General features: G+C 37.8%; 1 protein-coding gene across 1 annotated transcript; it reads right to left on the bottom strand.

Moving 5' to 3' along the window:
• Positions 1–8,230: 8,230 nt before the first annotated feature.
• LOC137393146 (hydroxysteroid dehydrogenase-like protein 2) lies at positions 8,231–17,463 on the bottom strand. The gene is made up of 8 exons (XM_068079576.1): positions 17,324–17,463; positions 15,701–15,864; positions 15,371–15,584; positions 14,154–14,257; positions 11,803–11,904; positions 9,757–9,954; positions 9,262–9,486; positions 8,231–8,840 (listed from the first exon to the last, which is right to left on the bottom strand). Exons 1-8 carry the CDS (start codon positions 17,338–17,340, stop codon positions 8,605–8,607), a joined length of 1,260 nt encoding a protein of 419 aa, XP_067935677.1. The 5' UTR covers positions 17,341–17,463; the 3' UTR covers positions 8,231–8,604.
• Between the last annotated feature and the right edge of the window lie 9,383 nt (positions 17,464–26,846).

Here is a 26,846-nt window from a genome sequence, read left to right on the forward strand (position 1 = left end):
CCTATTTAAGTATCACTGGTAGACTAGAAGATGGGCATGTTATTGTTGCTTGCAGGCCTGGTAGTCAGCCCTACATATATTATCTAGTTGGAAAGACACCGGTGCCCACTGACTCTCTTGCAGTGGATGATATTGTTTATGAAAAAGGAGAATGCCCTTCAGCTGGTAATGTTGATATACATAGATGCGTGAATTAAAATAATTGTTTTGAGAATAGTGCAGAATACAGAATGCTGCACTTTCTTAGCCATCCCAAAATACATTTATTCTAATGCTATCTACATGTCTTTCTCTCTCCCTCTCTCTTTGCCCTTTTTTTGTATCTCTCTCCCCTCTTTCTTCTCCCTCCCTCTCTCCTTCCTACCTCTCTCAGTATTTCATGCTATTTTCTCTTTACATTGACAGTCTGTACGGCCTTCCCACCCTTAATTATTTTTGCTATATTAAAATAAACTTTTCCATCCTATATTTCCCCTAAACGCTGCCTACACTAAGAATACTTAATCTATGCTGGAGACAACTTCTACTGTGATTCACATTGTAGAAACTACAAGCCCCATTGAACAGATGACCACTACAGTGAGCTGCGATGGAATTCCTAGCAGAGCAATGAGATCAAACGATTTTGAAACATTTACCCCAAATATTCACGGGTGGCAGGTGGTAAATGGAAGTTCTGGATTAGGGCCCGAAGTTGATCACACTAAGGGAACCAGTGATGGTAGATATGCAGTTTTGACTGACAGAGACAACAAGTTGACACTTCTTCATGGTGCTCTGAAAATACCCTGTCAACCAATATGCCTGTCCTTTTACTATTACGAGCTACCTCAGAGAAGTCTGTCCAATGTGAGCTTGGCTGTTACGGCTATGATACTGGGTGGTCAACCTGATGTCTTGAAAACAATTCCAAGCTACAACGCTACTGAATGGCTGCTTGTGAAAGTCACCTTGAGGTCAGCACAGCTATTTAACAAAAGTGGCCTTTGTTTGAAGGCAGTCAATGTAGAATATAAAGGAGCTATACTTTGGCAGTGAGGATGACAAAACTTATGAGGTCTACCAAAGTTCTTGGACTGGCTTAAGTTGAACAAACAAATAGAGAATTAAAAACAAGAAAAAGTGCTACATAATAAAAAACTGGAGAATGCAAGCGTGAAAAAAGTTGTGCAAAAAAGGGAAAGAGTGAGGGAGAAAGCAAGCGAGTGAGAAAGTGATGATCCAGAGGGCAAGAGAGAGAGGGAGACCAAAAGTGTGGAAGAGTGAGAGAAGAGAGAAAGGAGAGAGAAGAGAGAGAGAGAGATCAAGTGTAAAAGCGTGAGAGAGTGAGAGAAGAGAGAAAGGAGAGAGAAGAGTGAGATCAAGTGTAAAAGCGTGAGAGAGTGAGAGAAGAGAGAAAGGAGAGAGAAGAGAGAGATCAAGTGTAAAAGCGTGAGAGAGTGAGAGAAGAGAGAAAGGAGAGAGAAGAGTGAGATCAAGTGTAAAAGCGTGAGAGAGTGAGAGAAGAGAGAAAGGAGAGAGAAGAGAGAGATCAAGTGTAAAAGCGTGAGAGAGTGAGAGAAGAGAGAAAGGAGAGAGAAGAGAGAGATCAAGTGTGAGAGAGTGAGAGAGTGAGAGAAGAGAGAAAGGAGAGAGAAGAGAGAGATCAATTGAGAGAGTGAGAGAAAGTGAATAGATAAAAAAGAGAAGAGTGGCAATTAAATAAGAAGAAAAAAGAGAAAACAAAGGAAGGAATTGATGGTGAAGAAAAGATATAAAAAGAGACAGTAAAGTTGGTTAAAATAGGGAGCTGGAGTTAATTAAGTACTTACTTGCACTTATAACTAGTATATGATCAGATTGGAAGCTTTCAATGCCCCTCATCTTTAAAAACACATCTTTAAAAACACCTTGTATAAACTACTGTATATTTGTGTCTACATCATTTTAAATAAGTACATTCTGAACTATACTCAGACTTAAAAAACACAAAATACAACTAAATACATTGTATATAAAAGTTCTGATGTGATGAAGTTGTTTGTAGACCTGGTACAGAGCCCTACTTATATAATCTGGTAGGAATGTCTACTGACTCAAAACATCTAATGAGAGCGGCGATAGATGACATTTCATATACCAAAGGAGAGTGCACCCCAGCTGGTGATGCAAACTTTGAAATTGGATACGACGGTTATATTACTGAAAACGGGTGGGAGATAAGAAAAGCTAGCACCAATCCAATAGCTGCACCAAATGTTAACCACGGTATGATCCACAGGCACCTATAAATCCATGCTTTACTCAATGTTTCTTACCGCTAGACAACCAGCGATAAAGGTTGAGGCTTCTCAATGGCTTGTTAGGTCTACTAGTTTGTTACTAGTTAAACAGATAGCTTAAGCAACAAAAGGCTTTAATCTAATAACCAGCTGATGTTACATATTCTGCAGATAGCTACATGTGGGTGAATGTGTCAAACTCTTCTACGAGTCAAGCAATTTTAACGTCACCCCTGATTCTTGCTGAAAAAGACAAGACTTGCATCCGCTTGTCCTTCCAATTCCTGCTGAGTCAGGGTGAACTAGATGTTAGTATTGTTGAGAAAGTTGGAGCCAGTTTGAATGAAGAGTTGCAAACTCCTCAACATTGGACAATGAACACGAGTACTTCAGACAGGTGGAGACAATTTTTAGCATATCACAAAAATGATAACATGGAACAATACAAGGTATGTCATAGTATGAATAAAAATGTATCATATGATGTAATCCACAATTACATGAAGCTCTGCACTATTTATGCGCTACATAAACTTCATAATACAACAAGCGCATGGCCACTGTATACTTACTCTAGCCTCCAGTCCATGAATATATTTATTAGTTGGCAGCAACTGAACCCACTGTACTTACTGCACCAACTGTACTACCACCACACCCACTGCACATACTGTTCTGCTACAGCACCTACCTCGCTCCTTCTCCTAGAAACCTACCTCGCTTCTGTTCTTCAACATCTGAAAATAATCATATATATATAAATATATATGTATGTATATATATGTATATGTATATATAGGCCATTATGCAGCCGCTTTCAGCTCGTAACCTGGGTGGTCAGCGTTTTTGAAAAAATAATGCATGAGTGCATGCACTATAAGAGCTCTTCTCAACTTGCTAGCAGATTAGTTCAGCGCCTAGGAACCAATGTCGTGAATAATATGTAAACAATGTATCAACTTCTATCATGTATTAATGTTTCAATTTTGCTCAACATAAGAACTTGTGAAACAGAAAGTGAAAAGAAATAGTCAATAGACAGTAGCGAGTTGTAGAGCACAGCCATGAAGAACCTTTGAAGGCTTTCACTACCATGAAAGACCTTTAGGGACTTTCACTACCATGAGAGACCTTTACAGACTTCCACTACCATGAGAAACCTTTAAAGACTTTCACTACCATGAGAGACCTTTAGGGACTTTCACTACCATGAGAGACCTTTAGAGACTTTCACTAACTTGAGAGACCTTTAGAGACTTTCACTACCATGAGATACCTTTACAGACTTTCACTTCCATGAGAAACCTTTAGAGACTTTCACTACCATGAGAAACCTTTACAAACTTTCACTACCATGAGAAAGCTTTAGAGACTTTCACTATCATGAGAGACCGTTACAGACTTTCACTACCATGAGAGACCTTTAGAGACTTTTACTACCATGAGAGAAATTTAGAGACTTTCACTACCATGAGAGACCTTTAGAGACTTTCACTACCATGAAAGACCTTTAGAGACTTTCACTACCATGAGAGACCTTTAGAGACTTCCACTACCATGAGAAACCTTTAAAGACTTTCACTACCATGAAAGACCTTTAGAGACTTTCACTACCATGAAAGACCGTTACAGACTTTCACTACCATGAGAGACCTTTAGAGACTTCCACTACCATGAGAGACCTTTACAGACTTTTACTACCATGAGAAACCTTTAGAGACTTTCACTACCATGAGAGACCGTTACAGACTTTCACTACCATGAGAGACCTTTAGAGACTTTCACTACCATGAGAGACCTTTAGAGACTTTTATTGCCATGAGAAACCTGACATGGCGCGAATATGAAATAGGTTTACATCATAGACCTATTAACTATACTGCATATTTAACTATCCTTCAACTATCATTACTGTATATTTTAATTATCTATTAACTGTATAGTTAATAGGTCTATGGTTTACATGATGAGTATGCATCAGACCCGAGTTTGCACGTGAACTGAGTTCACACACGAGCAGACTTCGCACACAAGCTGAGTTCACACGCACGCAAGCTGAGTATGCATGCGATCACTTCAGAGTTTGTACACAACCCCATCAAAGTTTGCACGCTACCACATCAGAGTTCATGTGCTACTGCATCAAAGTTTGCGTGTGACCACATCAAAGTTCAAGTTTGACCACATCAAAGTTCACACGTGACCACATGAGAGTTCATGCATGACCACATGAGAGTTCATGCGTGACCACATGAGAGTTCATGCGTGACCACATGAGAGTTCATGCGTGACCACATGAGAGCTCATGCGTGACCACATGAGAGCTCATGCGTGACCACATGAGAGTTCATGCGTGACCACATGAGAGCTCATGCGTGACCACATTAGAGCTCATGCGTGACCACATGAGAGTTCATGTCTTTCAGTAGCAAGTCTTGCAGTCTTGTTACTTGAGGCTGATCATTCATGCAAATTAAAAATCGTAATATCTTCTATTTTTGCTTCCAAAAAATAATATTCTTGTTTAAAATACGATCAGTATCTGTATAAAACTACTGTGAACACTTACTGGACCTTTTTTAAAAATGAAAATTAAACTTTACATGTCTAAACATATTTAATTCATTCAAGACTATTTTGGCAAAGATCTTTATGGAATGCATCACGGTATCTAATGAATATAATACTTTTCATGTATCTTTCTATATGGCTGATAAGTTGGTTTTTCAAATCGGGTTTACCGGCTATACATGTGGCAAGTACCTTTCAAAGCTTGTCAACCTCATATCATCTTGCTTACTAGCTAAAGATGACCTACTTTTACTGAAGAATTGCCTTGCTACTTTGTTACTTCACTTACTTGCGAACACCATCAGATAGTCACTGAAAAGGGTTAGTGCATGACAGCTAATGCATACAGTTAACCCCAAAGATCTAAGAACATCTATGAGAATGCTTATTCTACAAAATATACTTCTTGAATACTTTGGGATAAAGGCTAGTTTGTCGAAAAGCACATACCAGATAGCTCCATTTTCTGCTCATTTTTACCGCAGTTCTGAATAAGCTTTAAGCTATAAAAACATTCACAGCAGTCTACACAATATTGTTTTATGTAGATAAGATTTAAAAGCAAACCAGTTGATGATGCAATGACAGCAGGAGTAGACAACATTAAAATAAGTAATGAGGATTGCCCAGCGACAACAACTACAACGACAACAGAGAGCAGAGCTACTACGACTTATAAATTTCAAACCACAACACTTTCCAAATGGGATACAAAAACTGTTGCGAAGATATCAAGCACCACTCTTTATCCCCTCTTGAGCTCTACTTTTAAAATAAAGACCAGCCCAGTATACACGACCACGCGAACAGCCACTACGGTGGAAGCAGTCACAACGATACCTACAACCACAACTCCGGCATCCACAGCCGTACTTGCTTCGACAACTAGGCCAAATTCAACACTATCAACAACAACTACTTCGTTGACCACACGAACAGCCACTACAATGGGAGCAGTCACAAAGATACCTACAACCACAACTCCGGCATCCACAGCCATATTCTCGTCAACAACTAGGCCAAACTCAACACTATCAACAACAACTACCGTGTTGACCACAACAGTTGTGCCAACAATTGTAGCAAACACCCCAGCTGTGCCAACCACTACATTTGTTCCAATTACTACCACTGTGCCAACATTGGCGACCGCAACTACATCCATGCTATCAACCACAACGATAAAACCAGGTGTTTCAACCTCTACAACAAGGCAATTACGCACTAGGACGCCTACTAGCATCGCTATGTCAAGCCAGAGTGTGATGACCCCTGCAACGAGAAAGACATCCAAGGCTATCTCACCAACTACAGCTGTACGTATGACCGGAAATATAACGACAACAACCATATCAATGACAGAAAAGACTACAACCATTCCAGCTAATGCTATACTAACAACAGCAGCAACTTCGTACAACGCTAAATTATTCAGATTCCACTCTGTTACGACTTCTACTATCAGAAAGCTAAACTCTACTCCACTTTCAAACACATCAACAACCTTGAGCAGATCTGATACGATGATGGATAGTTCCGATCAGAGTGGTAAGTATGGTGTACTTTTACTAGCACTACTTGTACTAACACTACTGTACTAACAATTATTGTACTACCACTACTTGTACTATCACTACTTGTACTAATACTACTTGTACTTACAATTATTGTACTATCACTACTTGTACTAACACTACTTGTACTTACAATTATTGTACTACCACTACTTGTACTATCACTACTTGTACTATCACTACTTGTACTAACACTACTTGTACTATCACTACTTGTACTATCACTACTGTACTTACTATTATTGTACTACCACTACTTGTACTATCACTACTTGTACTAACACTACTGTACTTACTATTATTGCACTACTATCACTTGTACTTGCACTGCTTGTACTACCACTACTTGTACCAACAATTGTTGTATTAACTTTAGTTGTTGTAACAGTTCCTTGTAGTAATAATACCTGCACTATTGCTTGTACTAACACTACTGTAATATTATTGTACTACCATCGCTTTCTTGTATTAACATTAGTTATTGTAAAAGTTCTTTGTGGTAACAATACTTGTACTATTGTGCGTACTAACACTGCTTCTACTAATATTGGTTGTACTACCAGTACTTGTACTAACATAACAGAACATTTGATCCAATTACAACTTTATGAAATGTTCGTTTTTTCATACGATTATTGTAACGTTTATAAAGTAGCCGAAAGCTTTCAACAACCTTGAATCATTGTATAATCTAATCATCATATTTGTCCGGTCTTCTTTGCTCTTGTTACTCAATAGCAATCAGCCTGTAGAAGATGTGAATAGTAAATACCGGATTACCTGTATTTAGGCTCATCGGAACAAAGCGAGAATTTGCCACCTGTGAGTTGGATTGTTGGAGGGTTAGCTGGACTGTTGCTTATAATTATCATAGCCATTACAGTTGCAGTCAAACTCAAGAGAAGGTAAAATCTAGCCTCAGTATTTATACAATGCTTCCCATACAATGGTTTTTTATTTGAAACATAAAAAAGAAGTGTTTCTAGGTTTCAATATCAAATTCAAAAAAACTTCCTTTTAATCAGACAACAGAGCGTCTATTCATAGTGAGAGGCTCAAAAGATGATTTACAATTTCATAAGAAATGTCAGTGGCAGATTTTATTGTTGTCACTGGGTTCTTGTGATACCTTTTCATACGATAATAATTTAATAGATGCTGAAACATCTATCATTATATCACCGCGACTATGTAGCTCAGCGATGTATTGAATACTCAAGTAAATCTGTATGACTACTAACCCTCGATACGGAGTTCAACATGTCAGTATCTTTGCTCCTTTTTTTTAAGCTTATTAATGAGCAAGCAGTCGATTTCATCCATTTATTGTTGGGTAGCACTACTTACAATATAACACTTGTACAGAAAAACATATGAGAATCCTACTCCAGTAATTTGAAGCAGTAGAATTATTCGAGTGAGTTACCGCTGCAAACAAAGGGGAAAGGGAACAGAGTCATCAACATACAGGGCCTGTCAGAAGGGAATCTTTTCCTCTTATATACCAATACTTACCATACGACTGCACTGGCACTAGTGTGGTTACTATACTGATGGTATTGCGGATTGCCACTAAATGGGTGATGAGTTCCAATGCATATAAACTAGGTCAACCCTTAACGCATCTAATATATATATTTGGAATCACAGGCTACGTGAACATTTTTAGTGTACCCAAAGGAAACTAGTGAATACCTGTCTAAAGATATATCCCTCCTACAAATTCATTTACCGTCCTGCGAAATTTCTGATAACCAATATAGCTGGTTAACATCTATTTTTTACAACTTGGACAATCTTTCACATGGCTGTATTGAGATATATCTCATTTACAGAAGAGGTACGAGAACACTAGAGCAAGTCAGAACGTATAGCATGACTTCTAAGCCATTCGATGATGGAGCAACCATGAACTCGGCAATAGTAGAGCAGACCACGAATAGCACAGTCTAATATGACTATGAAGTTTATTGGAGAGCAGCTGATCGCGGGTGTGACAAAGAGACACGCTCTACATTATTCATTTTAAAAAATGCTACAAACATGCTTTATATGTTATGTAATACTTTAGTGTAAATAAACTATGATCCCTTGACACATGAGCAAACATAGATGAGACTAGTTTTCACAAGTCTGTTTATAAAAGGTCAGAGGAAAAAGTCAGAGAAAAAGGAAGTATCACCAAGCACCTAAAATTTTCACAATTTTGACTTGTTTAGATTCTTGATAATTTTCTCGAGCTTCATAGCGAGCATCATATCTCCATCGATCTTCAGCCTGCCAGTCATAAATGCTGTCGTGCTGCTCAGTTGGCCATTGAACATCTTGACAAAATTGGCGGAAGTCATTGTTAGAGTCGCATCAGCACCGCTATGGTCACCTTTTCCTATGCTGCCAGTTCCATTCTTCATGTCCACAAACCAGCTGCCGCCATCTAGTAAGTGTAGATAATTACCTTGTTAGCAGTTTCTCTAGAGTAATATCAATAGCTGTTACAGATAGGAGAATAAATAGAGAAGTAATAACAACATTAGCTGAGTTGTATCTGCTGTTCCGATCAAATGCAGGAAGATATAATAACAGGCTATGACACTTTTACACATGCTCTCTCATGAGCGCTCGCGCACACACACGCATGCACACACACGCATGCACACACACGCATGCACACACACGCATGCACACACACGCATGCACACACACACACACGCATGCACACACACGCATGCACACACACACGCATGCACACACACACGCATGCACACATACACGCATGCACACACACGCATGCAGGTACACACAGCAACCTATGCATGAGCACTCATGTATGCCTACAGAGCAATTCATGCACAAACCTTTCAACTTGAAGACAAAGATGCCACCTACGGAGGACACATATTTCTCACTGAGAAGAGATTCAACAGCGCTCATAATCTTCTGTACCTCCACAGAATCAGCCTGACCGTCGGCACCACCAGCAGCTTCAGCAGCCGCTATTTTCCTGTCAATATCTTTGGAATGTTTTAACTGCTCATCCGGATTAGCAGCATCAAGGAAGAAATCGGGCATAAGTTCATGACCTACAATTGATGAGTCAGTCATTCTATTTCCATGGTACAGTCAAGCATGAGTGGGGCAAATGATCAAGGAAGAAATCGGGCATAAGTTCATAACCTACAATTGATGAGTCATTCTATTTCCATGGTACAGTCAAGCATGAGTGGGGCAAATGATAAAGGAAAAAGTCACGCATAAGTTCATGACCTACAATTGATGAGTCATTCTATTTCCATGGTACAGTCAAGCATGAGTGGGGGGGCAAATGACAGGCCACGCTCGACTTCACAAACCTGGGACACAGGCGTACTGATCAAAGTCTTCCACTCCCAGCTCTCTGAGTAAAGTTTCGTCTATAGAGAAATTGCCTGTGTATGAGCGGCTATCCTTGGACAGCACCGCATATGCGGCATCCGCCACGATCTCGGGCTTTCTACAAGAGGCATCGACACCCTTCCCGGCGAGCATCTCCATAGCAGCTGTGAGAATAGCTGTAAAAATTGTTGGACTTAGCTCATAAAATGTTATTCATAAACACAAGATAAAATTGAGTCATTTATTAATGACACAGATCAAGAAAAATAGGTCGAGAATATAAGTGATTGAGAATAACGGGAAACAAATTTAACAGGCACACAGATCACAGACACAAAACAAGACAACAAGACACACAGGTCATTAACTCAAGTACTGATAATTGACAGTAGAGACACAGGTCAATAAATCAAGTATTGATATTTGACAGCAGACACATAGGTCAAAAACTCAAGTACTGATATTTGACAGCAGACACACAGGTCAATAAATCAAGTACTGATATTTGACAGCAGACACACAGGTCAATAATTCAAGTCCTGATATTTGACAGCAGACACACAGGTCAATAACTCAAGTACTGATATTTGACAGTAGACCCACAGGCCAATAACTCAAGTACTGATATTTGACAGCAGAAACACAGGTCAATAAAGTAAGTACTGATACTTGACAGTAGACTCACAGATCAATAAATCAAGTACTGATATTTGACAGCAGACACACAGGTCAATAACTCAAGTACTGATATTTGACAGTAGACCCACAGGCCAATAACTCAAGTACTGATATTTGACAGCAGAAACACAGGTCAATAAAGTAAGTACTGATACTTGACAGTAGACTCACAGATCAATAAATCAAGTACTGATATTTGACAGCAGACACACAGGTCAATAACTCAAATGCTGATATTTGACAGTAGACACACAGGTCAATAACTCCTGTACTGATATTTGACAATAGACACACAGATGAATAAATCAAGTCCTGATATTTGACAGTAGACCCATAGGTCAATAACTCAAGTACTGATACTTGACAGTAGACACACAGGTCAATAAATCAAGTACTGATATTTGACAGCAGACACACAGGTCAATAACTCAAATGCTGATATTTGACAGCAGACACACAGGTCAATAATTCAAGTACTGATATTTGACAGTAGACATACAGGTCAATAACTCAAGTACTGATATTTGACAGTAGACCCACAGGCCAATAACTCAAGTACTGATATTTGACAGCAGAAACACAGGTCAATAAAGTAAGTACTGATACTTGACAGTAGACTCACAGATCAATAAATCAAGTACTGATATTTGACAGCAGACACACAGGTCAATAACTCAAGTACTGATATTTGACAGTAGACCCACAGGCCAATAACTCAAGTACTGATATTTGACAGCAGAAACACAGGTCAATAAAGTAAGTACTGATACTTGACAGTAGACTCACAGATCAATAAATCAAGTACTGATATTTGACAGCAGACACACAGGTCAATAACTCAAATGCTGATATTTGACAGTAGACACACAGGTCAATAACTCCTGTACTGATATTTGACAATAGACACACAGATGAATAAATCAAGTCCTGATATTTGACAGTAGACCCATAGGTCAATAACTCAAGTACTGATACTTGACAGTAGACACACAGGTCAATAAATCAAGTACTGATATTTGACAGCAGACACACAGGTCAATAACTCAAATGCTGATATTTGACAGCAGACACACAGGTCAATAATTCAAGTACTGATATTTGACAGTAGACATACAGGTCAATAAATCAAGTACTGATATTTGACAGCAGACACACAGGTCAATAACTCAAGTACTGATATTTGACAGTAGACACACAGGTCAATAAATCAAGCACTGATATTTGACAGCAGACACACAGGTCAATAACTCAAGTACTGGTATTTGACAAGTATAACCTGCACTAATAATAGTACCTATATGAATAATACCATCAGAATACAAGACAGGATATGAGCCAGTATTTACCAGTCTGTGGCCAAAGAGCATTTACAGCAATTCCATCCTGTTTGAACTCCTCTGCCATGCCGAGAACACAGACAGACATGCCATACTTAGCCAATGTGTATGCTGCAGACATACAACGTAGATCAGTAAAACTGCAAAGGCATGAGAAGCAAGACAACGTATTAGCAGCATTGTACATCTTCTGGCTCTACATTAGACACAGTAACTAGTAAGAACTACATGTGGGCTCATAGAGGAGTCTCCCATGTACATACATTAGACACAGTAACTAGTAAGAACTACATGTGGGCCCATAGAGGAGTCTCCCATCTACATACATTAGACACAGTAACTAGTAAGAACTACATGTGGGCCCATAGAGGAGTCTCCCATGTACATACATTAGACACAATAACTAGTAAGAACTACATGTGGGTCCATAGAGGAGTCTCCCATGTACACACATTAGACACAGTAACTAGTAAGAACTACATGTGGGCTCATAGAGGAGTCTCCCATGTACATACATTAGACACAGTAACTAGTAAGAACTACATGTGGGCCCATAGAGGAGTCTCGCATGTACATACATTAGACACAGTAACTAGTAAGAACTACATGTGGGCCCATAGAGGAATCTCCCATGTACATACATTAGACACAGTAACTAGTAAGAACTACATGTGGGTCCATAGACGAGTCTCGCATGTACACACATTAGACACAGTAACTAGTAAGAACTACATGTGGGCCCATAGAGGAGTCTCCCATGTACATACATTAGACACAGTAACTAGTAAGAACTACATGTGGGCCCATAGACGAGTCTCGCATCTACATACATTAGACACAGTAACTAGTAAGAACTACATGTCGGCCCATAGAGGAATCTCCCATGTACATACATTAGACGCAGTAACTAGTAAGAACTACATGTGGGTCCATAGACGAGTCTCGCATGTACACACATTAGACACAGTAACTAGTAAGAACTACATGTGGGCCCATAGAGGAGTCTCCCATGTACATACATTAGACACAGTAACTAGTAAGAACTACATGTGGGCCCATAGACGAGTCTCCCATGTACATACATTAGACACAGTAACTAGTAAGAACTACATGTGGGTCCATAGAGGAGTCTCGCATGTACATACATTAGACACAGTAACTAGTAAGAACTACATGTGGGCCCATAGACGAGTCTCCCATGTACACAATAATAGTTTAAAGGCACTAGATACATCCAAAAGAAATCAGTAAGATCTCAAAAAAGTTAGAGACCCACCGACTTGTTTTTATGTTAAAGATTATTATTATTATTATTATAGCTGTAGATAATGTTACTGAAAAATTGAGCAGATTTATATAAATAATAATAATAATAATGTTGAAAGGGGTACATATTTACAGACGAAATTAAACTTTGAATATTCTTATATGGCTGATATCATGGCATCACATGCTCCTCAAGAAGGAATTACTTTAGCATCTTTATTTGCAAAATTGGCCATTTTTCAAAACCATCAGTCGAAATTCATTCCTTCTGGTTTATGTTGTAATTATGTCACAAACTGCATTTCAATCGCAGCTGATAACACCATATAATATTTAAAGTATATGTGCTATTTTTTAAAATACTCCATGTATGGTAAATAAAATTTCCTACATATTATACATTGAAAGAAATAACTTCTTTAGTTGAGAAACCGACTTAAACTTATTATCATCAGTTTAATGCTTGTAAGCTGAGCAAACTTAAAATATTTATAATTAAAAGAATTAATTTCTATTAACAACACCTACCTCAACAAATACTCGAAACGTTCAAATATTGAAAAACAAAAATTATAATTAGTTTGATTAGTGTTTTAGAGAAACAGTACACTTTAGATAAAACAAAACATGCATATTACTAATTTAAACAACTTCAAATATACAGCAATCAGATATGAACTACAGATTAAACATGTAGTACGTAAGTTTGTTTGCACAGAATTCTCACACACTTCCTAATACAAAAATGTGAAAAAAATTAAAACTGATGAAATCATGAGTCGATTAATGTGTATCCATGGCAATAAATCACATAATATAACTGTATTTGGACAATTGATTTTGTTCGCAGTGAGGCTAAAGTTGTCTAAAGATTGTGATGTTATGATTTACAGTAGAAATGCGTACGGAAAACCTAAATTATTTTTGTTTCATCCCTAAATTAAATAAGTGTAGCATATAAATTATCATTTATACTCATTTATAGAGAAATGACAAAGGATTTAATCTGAATTGAAAACCATAACTAATGTACCGCACTAGAATCAATAGATAAAAACTAAACACAAGGCTCCACAACCATAAGGGCCACGTACCGTTATGGTTCTTGAACCAGTGAGGGCTCATGTTCAGGGGTGGACTGATGTTGAGGATGTGAGGATTCTTACCAACTTTTAGATACGGCAAACAAGCTTGTGAGCTAAAAGTATGCCCAACATTAATATATGTGAGTAGATAGCTATGTACAGTACTACAGGAGAGCTTGAGTACAACAGATACATGTGAGTAGATAGCTATGTAGTGCTACAGGAGAGCTCGAGTACAACAGATACATGTGAGTAGATAGCTATGTACAGTGCTACAGGAGACCTCGAGTACAACAGATATGTGTGAGTAGATAGCTATGTACAGTGCTACAGGAGAGCTCGAGTACAACAGATACATGTGAGTAGATAGATATGTACAGTACTACAGGAGAGATCGAGTACAACAGATATATGTGAGTAGATAGCTATGTACAGTGCTACAGGAGAGCTCGAGTACAACAGATATGTGTGAGTAGATAGATATGTACAGTGCTACAGGAGAGCTCGAGTACAACAGATACATGTGAGTAGATAGATATGTACAGTGCTACAGGAGAGCTCGAGTACAACAGATACATGTGAGTAGATAGATATGTACAGTGCTACAGGAGAGCTCGAGTACAACAGATATATGTGAGTAGATAGCTATGTATAGTACTACAGGAGAGATCGAGTACAACAGATACATGTGAGTAGATAGATATGTACAGTGCTACAGGAGAGCTCGAGTACAACAGATACATGTGAGTAGATAGCTATGTACAGTACTACAAGAGAGATCGAGTACAACAGGTATATGTGAGTAGATAGCCATGTATAGTACTACAGGAGAGATCGAGTACAACAGATATATGTGAGTAGATAGATATGTACAGTGCTACAGGAGAGCTCGAGTACAACAGATATGTGTGAGTAGATAGATATGTACAGTACTACAGGAGAGCTTGAGTACAACAGATATGTGTGAGTAGATAGCTATGTACAGCTGTACTACAGGAGAGTTCGATTACAACAGATACATGTGAGTAGATAGCTATGTACAGTGCTACAGGAGAGCTCGAGTACAACAAATATGTGAGTAGATAGATATGTACAGTACTACAAGAGAGATCGAGTACAACAGGTATATGTGAGTAGATAGCCATGTATAGTACTACAGGAGAGCTCGAGTACAACAGATGTATGTGCGAGGAGATAAGAATGTCCAGCACTAAAAAAGAGTTTACCAGAGATAAGTTCCGCGAGCATTTACTCCCATCATCAAGTCATATTTTTTCATTGATGTCTCAAGTGTTCCTGTTAGAGAGATCGCTGATGCATTGTTGACTAGAATATCGATGCCTCCAAACTTGCGAACGGTTTCTTCAACAGCTGACCTAACTTGATCCTCGGACCTGATGTCGACTGTGCATGGCAGACATTGGCCACCGGCTGCCTCGACTACAAGGTAGAAATATTTATATTGTTTCTTGTGTTTGGGCGTAACAGGAAACAAACACCTTAACATAGCTAACAGAGCAAAATTGATAAAGCGGCATATTATATAATATACTGACTTTCCTTAGCAGCTGTGAAAATGGTTCCAGGCAACTTTGGGTGTGGTGTGGCAGTCTTGGCAGCAATGGTTACATTTGCTCCATCTTTAGCACACTTGATCGCGATGGCCTTTCCAATACCTCTGCTAGCACCAGTTATGAATATCGTTTTGCCAGCGAGCTTTCTACAGAAAATATTTGCATTTGTGATACAAACCACAATGTACCTGAAAAAAGCAATTGTTGCAAATTCACCTAGGAAACTAGAGGAAGTAGGTGGAGTCAACACAGCATCAGGGAGATCGATTCTATGAGGAGAGAGAATGTAGCCCTAGTTAGATTCGATGGGCGGAGTCTGCATAGCACAAGTACAAAGAAGAGGAAATAGATTTTCATAAAAAGGAAAATATCGGATACTGAAAAAGCGAATTGAGAAAGCAGCAAGACCTATAAGTGGAGACACTACAAATATGACAAGAAATCCAACAGTAAAAATGTGAGTGATAAAGAGTAAGAGTTAGTCAGAGATAAGAGCACTACTAGTGATCAGTGATAAGACTACTATTAATGATCAGGGGTAAGAGTACTATTAGTGATCAGTGATAAGAGCACTACTAGTGATCAGTGATAAGACTACTATTAGTGATCAGTGGTAAGAGTACTATTAGTGATCGGTGATAAAAGTACCACTGGTGATCAGTGATAAGAGTACTACTAGTGACCAGTGATAAGAGTACTACTGGTGGTCGGTGATAAGACTACTATTAGTGATCAGGGGTAAGAGTACTATTAGTGATCAGTGATAAGAGCACTACTAGTGATCAGTGATAAGACTACTATTAGTGATCAGTGGTAAGAGTACTATTAGTGATCGGTGATAAAAGTACCACTGGTGATCAGTGATAAGAGTACTACTAGTGACCAGTGATAAGAGTACTACTGGTGGTCGGTGATAAGAGTACTACTAGTGATCTGTGATAAGAATACTACTAGTGATCAGTGATAAGAGTATTACTAGTGATCAGCGATAAGCGTACTACTAGTGATCAGTGATAAGAGTACTATTAGTGATCAGAGTATTACTAGTGATCAGTGATAAGAGTACTACTAGTGATCAGTGATAAAATTACTACTAGTGATCAGTGATAAGAGTACTACTAGTGATCAGGGGTAAAAGCAAATTGAAACAGCAAAACTAAATGGTAAAGATATTGTCAGAGACAGTTCAATTTATCTTGTGAACTGTTCCTCATGTATCTTGAGTTGCACTATAAGAACAATTACCTAGAAGCTACCAGATCACAGTTAGACAGGCTGTCACAGAATGTGAAAGGATTCAGCAAAAAAATAACTGCACATAAATCAAAGGATCACAAAAATTCCCAAATAGTGAAAAGTGATGATATCAAATACGTATACTGAAATGTACTCAAGAATAGCGCTTTGACATTCAAAGAGTATCTGAAGGGAAATCATACTAGAAGATGAGTTATAGAAGGAATAGATTTACAATGCTTTTTGAACAATTATGCATTCAAAATTCTCCTCAAAATGAAGAAGACTTTTAAAGCGACGATGTGTAATGATTAGATTTGAAACCAAATAAGCAGCACGACCTAGAAGATTAGACACCTTTGTGCTTACCCTGTGTTCAGCGCCATACTTGCTTAATGGATTGAACCTAAAACATTAAACAGACTCCTAACTGTCTCTCCTTAGAGTATTGTTCTAAATGAACTATGTTTTAGAGTCACAACATCGCAAGTTCTATTAAGACATTATAAAAAACTTGGAACAATCAGCAAACAATTTTTTGGTTTGTTTTTCTAACTACATACAGTCTTCCATTTAGTTGCTACGATAGCACCTTGAGATACGAATGTCCTGACACACGAGCAATTTGAGATACAAGGAAAACTCCGAGCAAATGTTTGACTTGAGATATGAGACAAATTTGAGATATGAGCGTACAAGACAGCTCCTGATGCAGCCGAGTATGCGAGAGATCACTTATGAGAAAAACATTGCTTAGAGCAATTGTTGGAGCAAAATAGATTTAAAAAGCAACTACAAGGAAAGGTGAGCGCGAGTCTAAAAGCAAGGCTAAAGAGCCAAGTCGGAAGAAAACAAAAACTAAACTAAAATTTAAAATTAAGTTTAGCGTAGGATCAAATTTTATTTTCAAATGAATGCATTGGAAGCGACATCCATTTAAGTTAAATTTAAAATTTTTGCTATGTTACTTAGTGTCACAAAAGTGTAGAGTACTGAATGTGTTGCCGTCAAGTCTCTCTCGTACTGCTGTTAACCGCTACCATCTGTCTCGAGTATAAGAACTCTACACAGTATTGTACATAATAATGCCATATTTTATTATTGCATATTATAGCTACTAGATAGGTATTTGTTAGTTTGTGAGTTTAGGTGGTGAATTAGAACTATTAAAACATGTTTTTAAGATGTAATAACTTGGGTTTAAGGTGTTTTTTAAATAGTGGAATCAGAAAACTTGTATGTAGTTATTTTACAGTATATAGGAAATACTCGTTTGTAATACGAGTAAATTGACATACGAGCTCGGTCCTGGAAAACATTAAGCTTGTATCTCAAGGTATTAATGTATGACTCATGATGTGCAAATCAATATCTGATTGGTGGCCATTATTCTAAACTTTTCATGTTAGAAACACAAAAGGTATGATGCTTGCACTATTACATCGTAACAAAGAGAGAATAAATACATGTAGTTATTATACACTACTTACACTATTACATGGTAAAAAAAAAGAATACATAGTTATTGTATTAATACACCAATGATATACAGCCCCCACAAGGATAGACGACGGGCATCATGTGGGCGGGGCTTAATGATTGAGCTCTGTTGGGGTGCTGAATATTCTGAATAAAGCCCTTTGTAAATTTACAAATATTATTAACAATAGTGGTTATTTTACTGATCTGTTGGTTTCACTTTGTTGTCAAATAAATATAGTTGCCCAATATTGTCACCGTTATGATCAGTCAGTTGCCATTCACAAGCATTCGTGATATTAATAGTCGCAATCGTAAAATAGCCCAAATTTGGTTTTATATTTTGAGTATGAAAACTACACTCCACAGCTTTGCATGCTGTCCCATCTTATTGGCTAGGTAAAACAATGTGACAACAATGAAAGACTGTCATTTTATATTAAGGGTGGCAAAATATTAATCAAAAACTAGGAAAAAAAGGCGGTTGTTTGGGTGGTTTTGGGTAAATTATATTCCACTTTAAGCATATACTACGACACCTACCAATTTCAAAATTAGCGAAAGTAGATAATTTAAAATGTTTTATTTTCCATGGATCCATTTTTTTAGTCAGGTGTTACACCTACATGGTAGAAATTCAAGGTTTGCTATTGTGAACCACGGGGGCCTACTGACTGAATGAGCTAATGACACGATAACAGCAAGTCGTGTTTTCCAAAACCTAACAAGGCAACGCGACCGTCCGCAAGAATTGTGTTAGCTCCGAAACCCAGGCTAGCACAATCCTAACAGAGCACGATCATCAAACCCCGCCCATATGATAGCCATCGCCTATCCTTGGGGAGTGTATATCCTTGAATACACCCCCTATTGCATGGTAACAAAAAAGAATACATAGTTATCATATAATACCCATGCTATTACATGGCGACAAAAAAGAATACATAGTTACTACAATAACAAGGTTACAAGAGTAGATTTTCTAAGTGTTACAATAAGAGAAATCTGAGTAGCTAGTGTTCTACAAACTAATAAACTAATATGTATAAGCATGTAGGAAATATTAAAAAGGCAGCAATAAAAATGCATCACCAACATTTCAACACACCATTGCTGAACTGAATGAAGCAAATTTAAAATTGGTTGTAACATAAGTTGAAATATGAAAAAGCTGTTATCGTATAAACTTTGCAAAAACTTCGATGTTACACCTTTAATTAACCAAATACAGATAATCTTCTTCTGACTCAGCAGACCACTATCTAAGCAAAATCTATGGTTTTAAATATTACAAGCTACCGGATCTTATCTGCTAGGTCAAGGCTACGGGCTGAGTGAACAGTGAGCTGCAAATAGACAGCTAAATATTCTTATCCTAAATTGATGTACCAGTAGAAGGTCATATAATCAATTCATACAACTTCTTTTTAGTACAAAATGAAAAATATTAACTGTTAAAGAAAATGCAAGCCAAGCTTTGGGATTGTATTTCAGCTTACGTAAGCACACTACAACTAATGACAAACTGCTAAGTCTCCTGTAAGATTAGTTTAATTTGACTAACTACAGTATGTCTTTGTGAAAAAAACAAGTTCAAAGTAGCATAACAAAACATTGTTTTACTTTTTCATGACAGTATACCCTACAGGATGAATTTATTCGCGGAGTCAAGTTTTGCGTAAATTGCTTTTTTCATGCTATTCGCGGATTAATTTATTCGCAGCTGAACATTGTCACTCTCTATAAAGAGTTAACAATATTAACAATGTTAGCAATAGAGTTAACTCTATTGCTAGCCTCTCTATTGCGGCTAGCAATAGAGTTAATCCTACGCATGCGCACACTGCGTGTTTCGGTTTCTATTTAGCTTACAACTACGAGTCGACTATGCTAAGCTATGAATTTTCTGCTGCGTTCAAAGGTTTTCACGAATATTCATCGATTTGGAGGCCTTTGATGAACCAACAACTTGTAGTAAGTAATAAGTTTTTTCAAAACTATTTACTAAATTAGGTGAATTTTATTTTGGTTCTTCGGTAAAACGCAATATTTATTTTTTCCATCCTACCGCTTCGTTATTTGTTTTAGTGTGAGAGAGAGATTCTCCATCATACATGGAGGCACAATGACTGTAAGGGTGGTAGATGTCATTCTTAGAAGATCACCAATCATTCAGGGAGGTCTTGAAATTGAGGTAGAAGTGATTGCAGCTGCTAACGAGGAGAATACATCTGTTTTAAAAAGGAACAAAAACGCCTTTACGAGCTCAAATTTTTGGCCAACCGGCAGAACTTTGCAATAGTAAGCCACGAGGAGAGTTCTGATAACTTCCTTACCAGCCATGTAGTACCGAGAGAATCGCCTTTAACATCTACCCAAGACAGTGACAGCGTTATAGAGCTACTATTATCAAAATAACTAGTCAGAGAGCACCATTGCACACTAGTATTCACTTATCAAGAGTATCAGTTTAATTTTATTGCTAGACAACCGCCATATGGACTAAACTGTTTATATTTACTCCATTCATCGTTTGTAAAATTTTATTTGTATTTGAAATATTTTATTTGTACACTCAAGTTTGGAATAAATTATAATATATCTATACATGAAATAAAATATATAATTTAATCATGTTTGCTGCATCGATATCTAGGAGTTGTTGTTGATGAAGGGGTCTAGGTTGACTGGTCGCTTCTCTGCCAATATTCCTGCCTTGATGAATATTACTACTTGTCTCTAGTTTTCGTAATCGGAATAGATTATATTTCATTCAATCTGCAGTAAACACAAAAAAGAAAAACATATTAATGAGTGTTGAGGAAGTACAAAAACAATAGCTGAAGTATTTAATGAAAGCGATCAGTTTTTTAAACAAAAGAATTAACTAACGCAGTTAATTATGGAAAAACGTATCTGCACTGCAAATCAAATACATACCATAATGTTCAGATCAGAATCATAATCGTCCTCAATTACGGTATTAGAGATTGATGGAGAGATTTTTGCGATGACGAAGCCATGCTGAATAACTTGTGAAAACTTTGAATAATTTTGTAAAGAATTTTGATGCAATGGCAATAAAACTCGAAGCCCCGGCGATGATTTTAAAGGATTTTTTGGAACTAGGCTACGTTTGATACTTCTGCCTAGCGGCAATTTTTGCGATGACGCCATTCTGCATATTTTGTGACAACCTTGAATAATTTTGTTAAGAAATGTGATGCATTGGCAATGGGGGTTAACTCAAAGCCCCAGCAATGATTTTAAAAAGGTTTTAGAACTCAACTACGTTTAGTATTTATGCCTAGCGGTGAGTTTTTAATTTGAGACAGTAGTTATTCTCCCTTGTGATTAAAAATAGAACTAATTATTCGTGGAATTTAATAATTCGCGGAATTGACTGTTCGCGAAATCGCAAATTTTTATAACCAACGAATATTTTCATCATGTAGGGTAGCTTTAGTAGATGGAGGGTAAAAAGCCAGGAACACTAATAAAAAAACAGCGATTGGAGCATTCTGTTCAAAAGCAGTTGCAAAAAGAGCATTAAAACTTGGTTGATAATAAATATCTATTCACCAAAACCCATAAAAATCCTACATATTTCTGTTGCAAAAGTTAACTACAGAGCAGTACAAACAGTGAAAAAAACTATTCATGTTGGAACAAAATTGTAGTTATGCGTATCCGTAATTGAGTGTATGTGTCATATTACAATTGTGTGTTTTGCCTTATTGTTGTTGTCTTACTCTTTTCTGAAACCATTAGGTTATTATCATTTGTGCTTGAGATTAGCTGTTAGAAAATGTGTTATGTAGGTCTTTGCGAGTTCAGTGCATTGTAATTGCTTCTTCATTTAGTTAGACACTTTGAGTAACTGTGATGTAATACCTTCCCTTTGAGTTCTCTTTGTGCGATTGCATAACCTTTTCTGTTTTCTTAAATATTTGTACTGTGTGAATTCAGTGGGTAATTCTAATAGAAGTGCTCGGTCAGGCAAGTAGTGTTGCTCATTTACTGGAAATCGTAACCACAGAATTGCCCTTCCTTTGACAGAATATCATAGTGAGCAACATAGGCAAGTAGCCAGTGACTCGCAATCCTTACTGATTTCTGTCGGTGTGGCTAAATTATGATCTTTCCACTAGACATGACGGCATGTACACCTGACTCATTCGCTTCTGATAAATAGAAGTTGAGAACTTGTGTTTGTGAAGACTACTAAGTAGTAGTGAACGTATTAGTACACGTCATATAAAAGTGAACACAGCAAGTGTTACACTTAAGGTCAACTTGTGATGACTGTCGTAAATACCGGTAATAGTGATATGAATAGAATAATTTATATTCATTTAGCCATTACTATTTCCAGCGGTGCTGGGTTGCTTTTCACATAATTATCGAGATTTGGAGTTGCCATTCCATAATTATATAGTTGGGCTAGTGACAGACAACTCACACTTGACAAGACGGTATAATAGCAAGTGCATTTCTTTTTCTTAGTCAGTCTATACCGAGATACTGAACAGACTACACCTCAGATAATATTATACCTTTACTTACTGTTAACGACAACCAGAAACATGTAATTCTATAGTATACTAATCTAATATTAGCACTTACTCTAATTATATAAAAGGAAGTGTTAAGGAGTGGAGAGTGAGATAGCTAGTGGTTGTTATATTTAGATTACGTTTAGTTAGTTTCGCTTTCAGTTAAATTCAAAAATACGTATGTGCGTGACATGCGCAAAGACATTCATGAAAACTCGTGCTAGAAAACTGGTTGTCCTTTCTTCTTCATCAAACTCCAACTGATCATATATGTCATCACTCTCTCGCCCCATAATGTACAAAAGAGTATCAACCTGCATTTCATTGCTTTGATATGCTAATCCACTTATATTGCAAAACCTCTTGAAGCGTCTGAGCCAGTCAGACCATTCAGTAGCAGCATTAGCAAAATCAAGAGACTTAGGATTGTCAACTTTAATTCTCAGTGGAGGCACTCTAGGCTGTTGTGCCGCTGGTGTGTCAGTTTGTGCGTCTTCCGACATGTTTGCAAAGCCCTTGCAATAAAACACAAAAATTAAGCTTGCCAATAACACAAACAAAATATTTACTAAATATAATGTATCTAGAAGCCAAGGAACTAAACATCAGCATAGATTCGGATTGTCACAATGATATATCATAAATAGCGAAATAGACGAGCAAATTCTTTCCATCTGCGCCTATAATAGCCCTTCTCAGCTTCACAATATACACCATATCACCGGAATACTTAGCTCAATAGCCTCCGTGCTGTGTCTAGACAATCAGGGTTGCCTAGTCGACACAGCAGTTCTTGCCTTGGCTTCAGGGCCCTTACACCATGTTATATGTTAGCTTGTTGGATGTTATTGGTTGGTTATATATTTGATCCCACAAAAGCTGTGGTTGTCAATGTTGATGCCAGCTCCCATAGTCTGGGAGCAGTTTTGACTCAAGAGGGCAAACCCATAGAGTTTGCTGCTCAATCTTTAACACCGACACAGACTCTTTATGCTCAAATAGAAAAGGAACTATTAGCCATTCAGTTTAGGCTGACTCATTTTCACCAGTATGTCTATGGTCGTACTGTACAGGTTGAATCAGACCATATGCCTTTGGTAAATATTACCAAGAAGCCTCTACATGATCTGAAGCCTCGCATGCAGAGGATGAAAATGCGAATGCAGCACTATGACTACGATGTAGTTCATGTAACAGGCAAATTTATGTACATGTCGGACTATCTATCACGTTCATGCCTTGTAAATACCATAGTGGAAGATTTGAACATAGACGATCCCCTACCGGAAATCTGTGCAGTCATTCTCAGAACTGACACTGATGTAAATGACTATAGTGAGTCGACTGTAAAATATACTACTCTACAAGTAGTCTTAAGATATACACAGAATGATTGGCCAAAGCAAAGAAGGCAGTGCCATCCACTGGCAAAATCATTCTGGCAATATCGCAACCAGATAAGTGTTCTTGACAATCTCTTATTCTATGAAGATCGTCTGATAGTTCCTTATGAGAAGCAGTCTAGGCTTATTGATCAGCTACATGAAAGTCATCAGGGCATAATAAAAACCCAGCAGCGAGCTCGTACTGCTTTGTTTTGGCCCGGTATGAGTAGACAGATTGAAGATCGAGTTGCTGGGTGTGACATATGCAAACTACATGATAGAGCTCAGGTGAATGCATCCCTAACTCCAAGTGAAATTCCCACACATCCATGGCAAGTCATTGGAAGTGATATGTTTCAATTCAAGGGTGCTCATTATCTCATTATTGTAGACTACTACTCTAAGTGGATTAGTGTGTCTAAGCTCTGTGATACAACTAGCAAAAGTGTTGTACAAGAGTTTCAGAAACTGTTTGCTGATTTTGGTTGTCCTCTCACTATAAAGTCTGACAATGGTCCTCAGTACTCCAGTCGTGAGTTTAGAGAATTTACAAAACAGTTAAGTATTACTAATGTAACATCATCTCCAGGTTATCCTAGATCAAATGGTCAAGTAGAGCGCATTGTTCAAACCGTCAAGCGTCTGATCATCAAAGCTGATGAGGATGGCAAGTGTTTCTGGCGATCTTTGCAGATGCTCAGAAACACTCCTTTGGCAGCCGATTTGCCATCTCCAGCTCAACTTCTGCAAGGCAAAAATCTCTTTGATGGTATTCCAGTAAAAGGACATTGTTTGTTTCCTAGAGCTTACGACAGGAAATACATTCATGCCAAACTGTCATCTCGACAAGAAGTCATGAAAGCAAACCATGAGGTGAAAGTCTGCAAGGAAAGACCTATTTTGAAACCAGGTCAACCCGTTAGGTTTCATGGTCAGGATGGCAAGTGGCATAAAGCTACAGTGATAGATCATCACCTACACGACAGGTCTTATGTCATTCAAAATCATGCAACAGGACATGAGCTACGACGGAATCGTCAGCACCTACAACCAGATTTTACTAAGCCAGGTGCGAGCAGACAGATCTCACAGCCTGTGACTATGACAGACAATACTTTACCTGCAAATACTTACTCTGACATGGTATCAAAACCTGTAGGAAAACACACTAGTGATACAGCATCAAGTCCCCCTTTGGTTTCAAATGTACCACTGGTTGGCACACCTATCAAGCAGCCTGTTGATTCAAGTGCTAGTCACATGGAAAAATCCATTCCTGTTACGGCCCCGGCCTTACGTACTCGTTCTGGTAGAATTGTGGTGAGACCTCTGAGGTATCGTGAGTGACAATTTTCTTCAGTATCTAGTACCTTATTTTATCATGTCTGTACTCTTGTTTTCTCACATTTGCTGCTTTTAGTTCATTGCTTTCTTACTGCCTAGTTTGTTCTACAGAAAGGGAGATGTTATATTCAGATTACGTTTAGTTAGTTTCACTTCAGTTAAATTCGAAAATACGTATGTGCGTGACATGCGCAAAGGCATTCATGAAAACTCGTGCTAGAAAACTGGTTGTCCTTTTTAACGTACTTCTGTTATTAACAAATATATAACCAACCAATAACATCCAACAAGCTAACATATAACAGTGGTGAGCTAGGAGAAAATAGCTTCCAAGAAAGACAGACACTTGGCTACATGAAATTACTACTATTGAAGAAAATGACATTAACTATAAGCAGTAGTGGTCCTCCAAGCCACACAGACACTTGCCACAGAGAAAGATATAGATTCGCCAAACTATATTCACCGCAAGGACAAAGGACATCGTTGGGTCGTGCTCTGCACATAATACAAGAAGTACGACCCTTAGTTAAATAAGAAGTGAACATTTGAGTTATATCAATAGGACCAGAAACAATATTGTTTAATTGGTTTGATGATAGTCTATACATCAAGTTTTTGCAATCAATTAGTTCTTTTGCATTAATTTAATTTTAGCTTCCAAGGATGTGACTCATTCACTCATTGTGTATCATAAACTAAAATTAATACGCCATGAGTTTTGTTGAATCAACTGCTGAGCTATATTACTAATACACTCGCTAAGAAATATAAGGTCTACGTTAAGACTTGACGATGGCAATGAAAGATAAAAATTGCCGTCTGCCCTTTTGCATGTGTTGAATTGGAAGTTTGTGAGTATAGCAGCATCATAGACAATGCCATGGAACAAAGATAAAAAATAGCGTCAGCTGTGGTCGGTCGATCACCACCAATATACCGTAAATATTTCATTGTTTTGAGTTGAAAAGCTTGAGTACTATTGAAGTTAAACGACTATTTTAACCACCGGTTTGTGTGATCAACGGTTTAGAAGGTGTGATCAACCCTTCAGAAGGGTTCAGAGTGCATCGCAACTGCAATGAGCTCTCCATGAAATTGGAATAAAATTAACAAACAGTAATTCGA

Source organism: Watersipora subatra, chromosome 1, assembly GCF_963576615.1.
Source record: "Watersipora subatra chromosome 1, tzWatSuba1.1, whole genome shotgun sequence".
In the NCBI taxonomy this organism is placed as follows: Eukaryota; Metazoa; Bryozoa; class Gymnolaemata; order Cheilostomatida; family Watersiporidae; genus Watersipora; species Watersipora subatra.

Coding starts and splice junctions, on each gene's coding strand:
- LOC137393146 (XM_068079576.1), bottom strand. Junction 15,585..15,700: donor TTTCACAGCTGCTAAGGAAA/GTCAGTATATTA, acceptor TCTACCTTGTAG/TCGAGGCAGCCGGTGGCCAA. Junction 9,955..11,802: donor TGCTCTTTGGCCACAGACTG/GTAAATACTGGC, acceptor CAATTTTTACAG/CTATTCTCACAGCTGCTATG.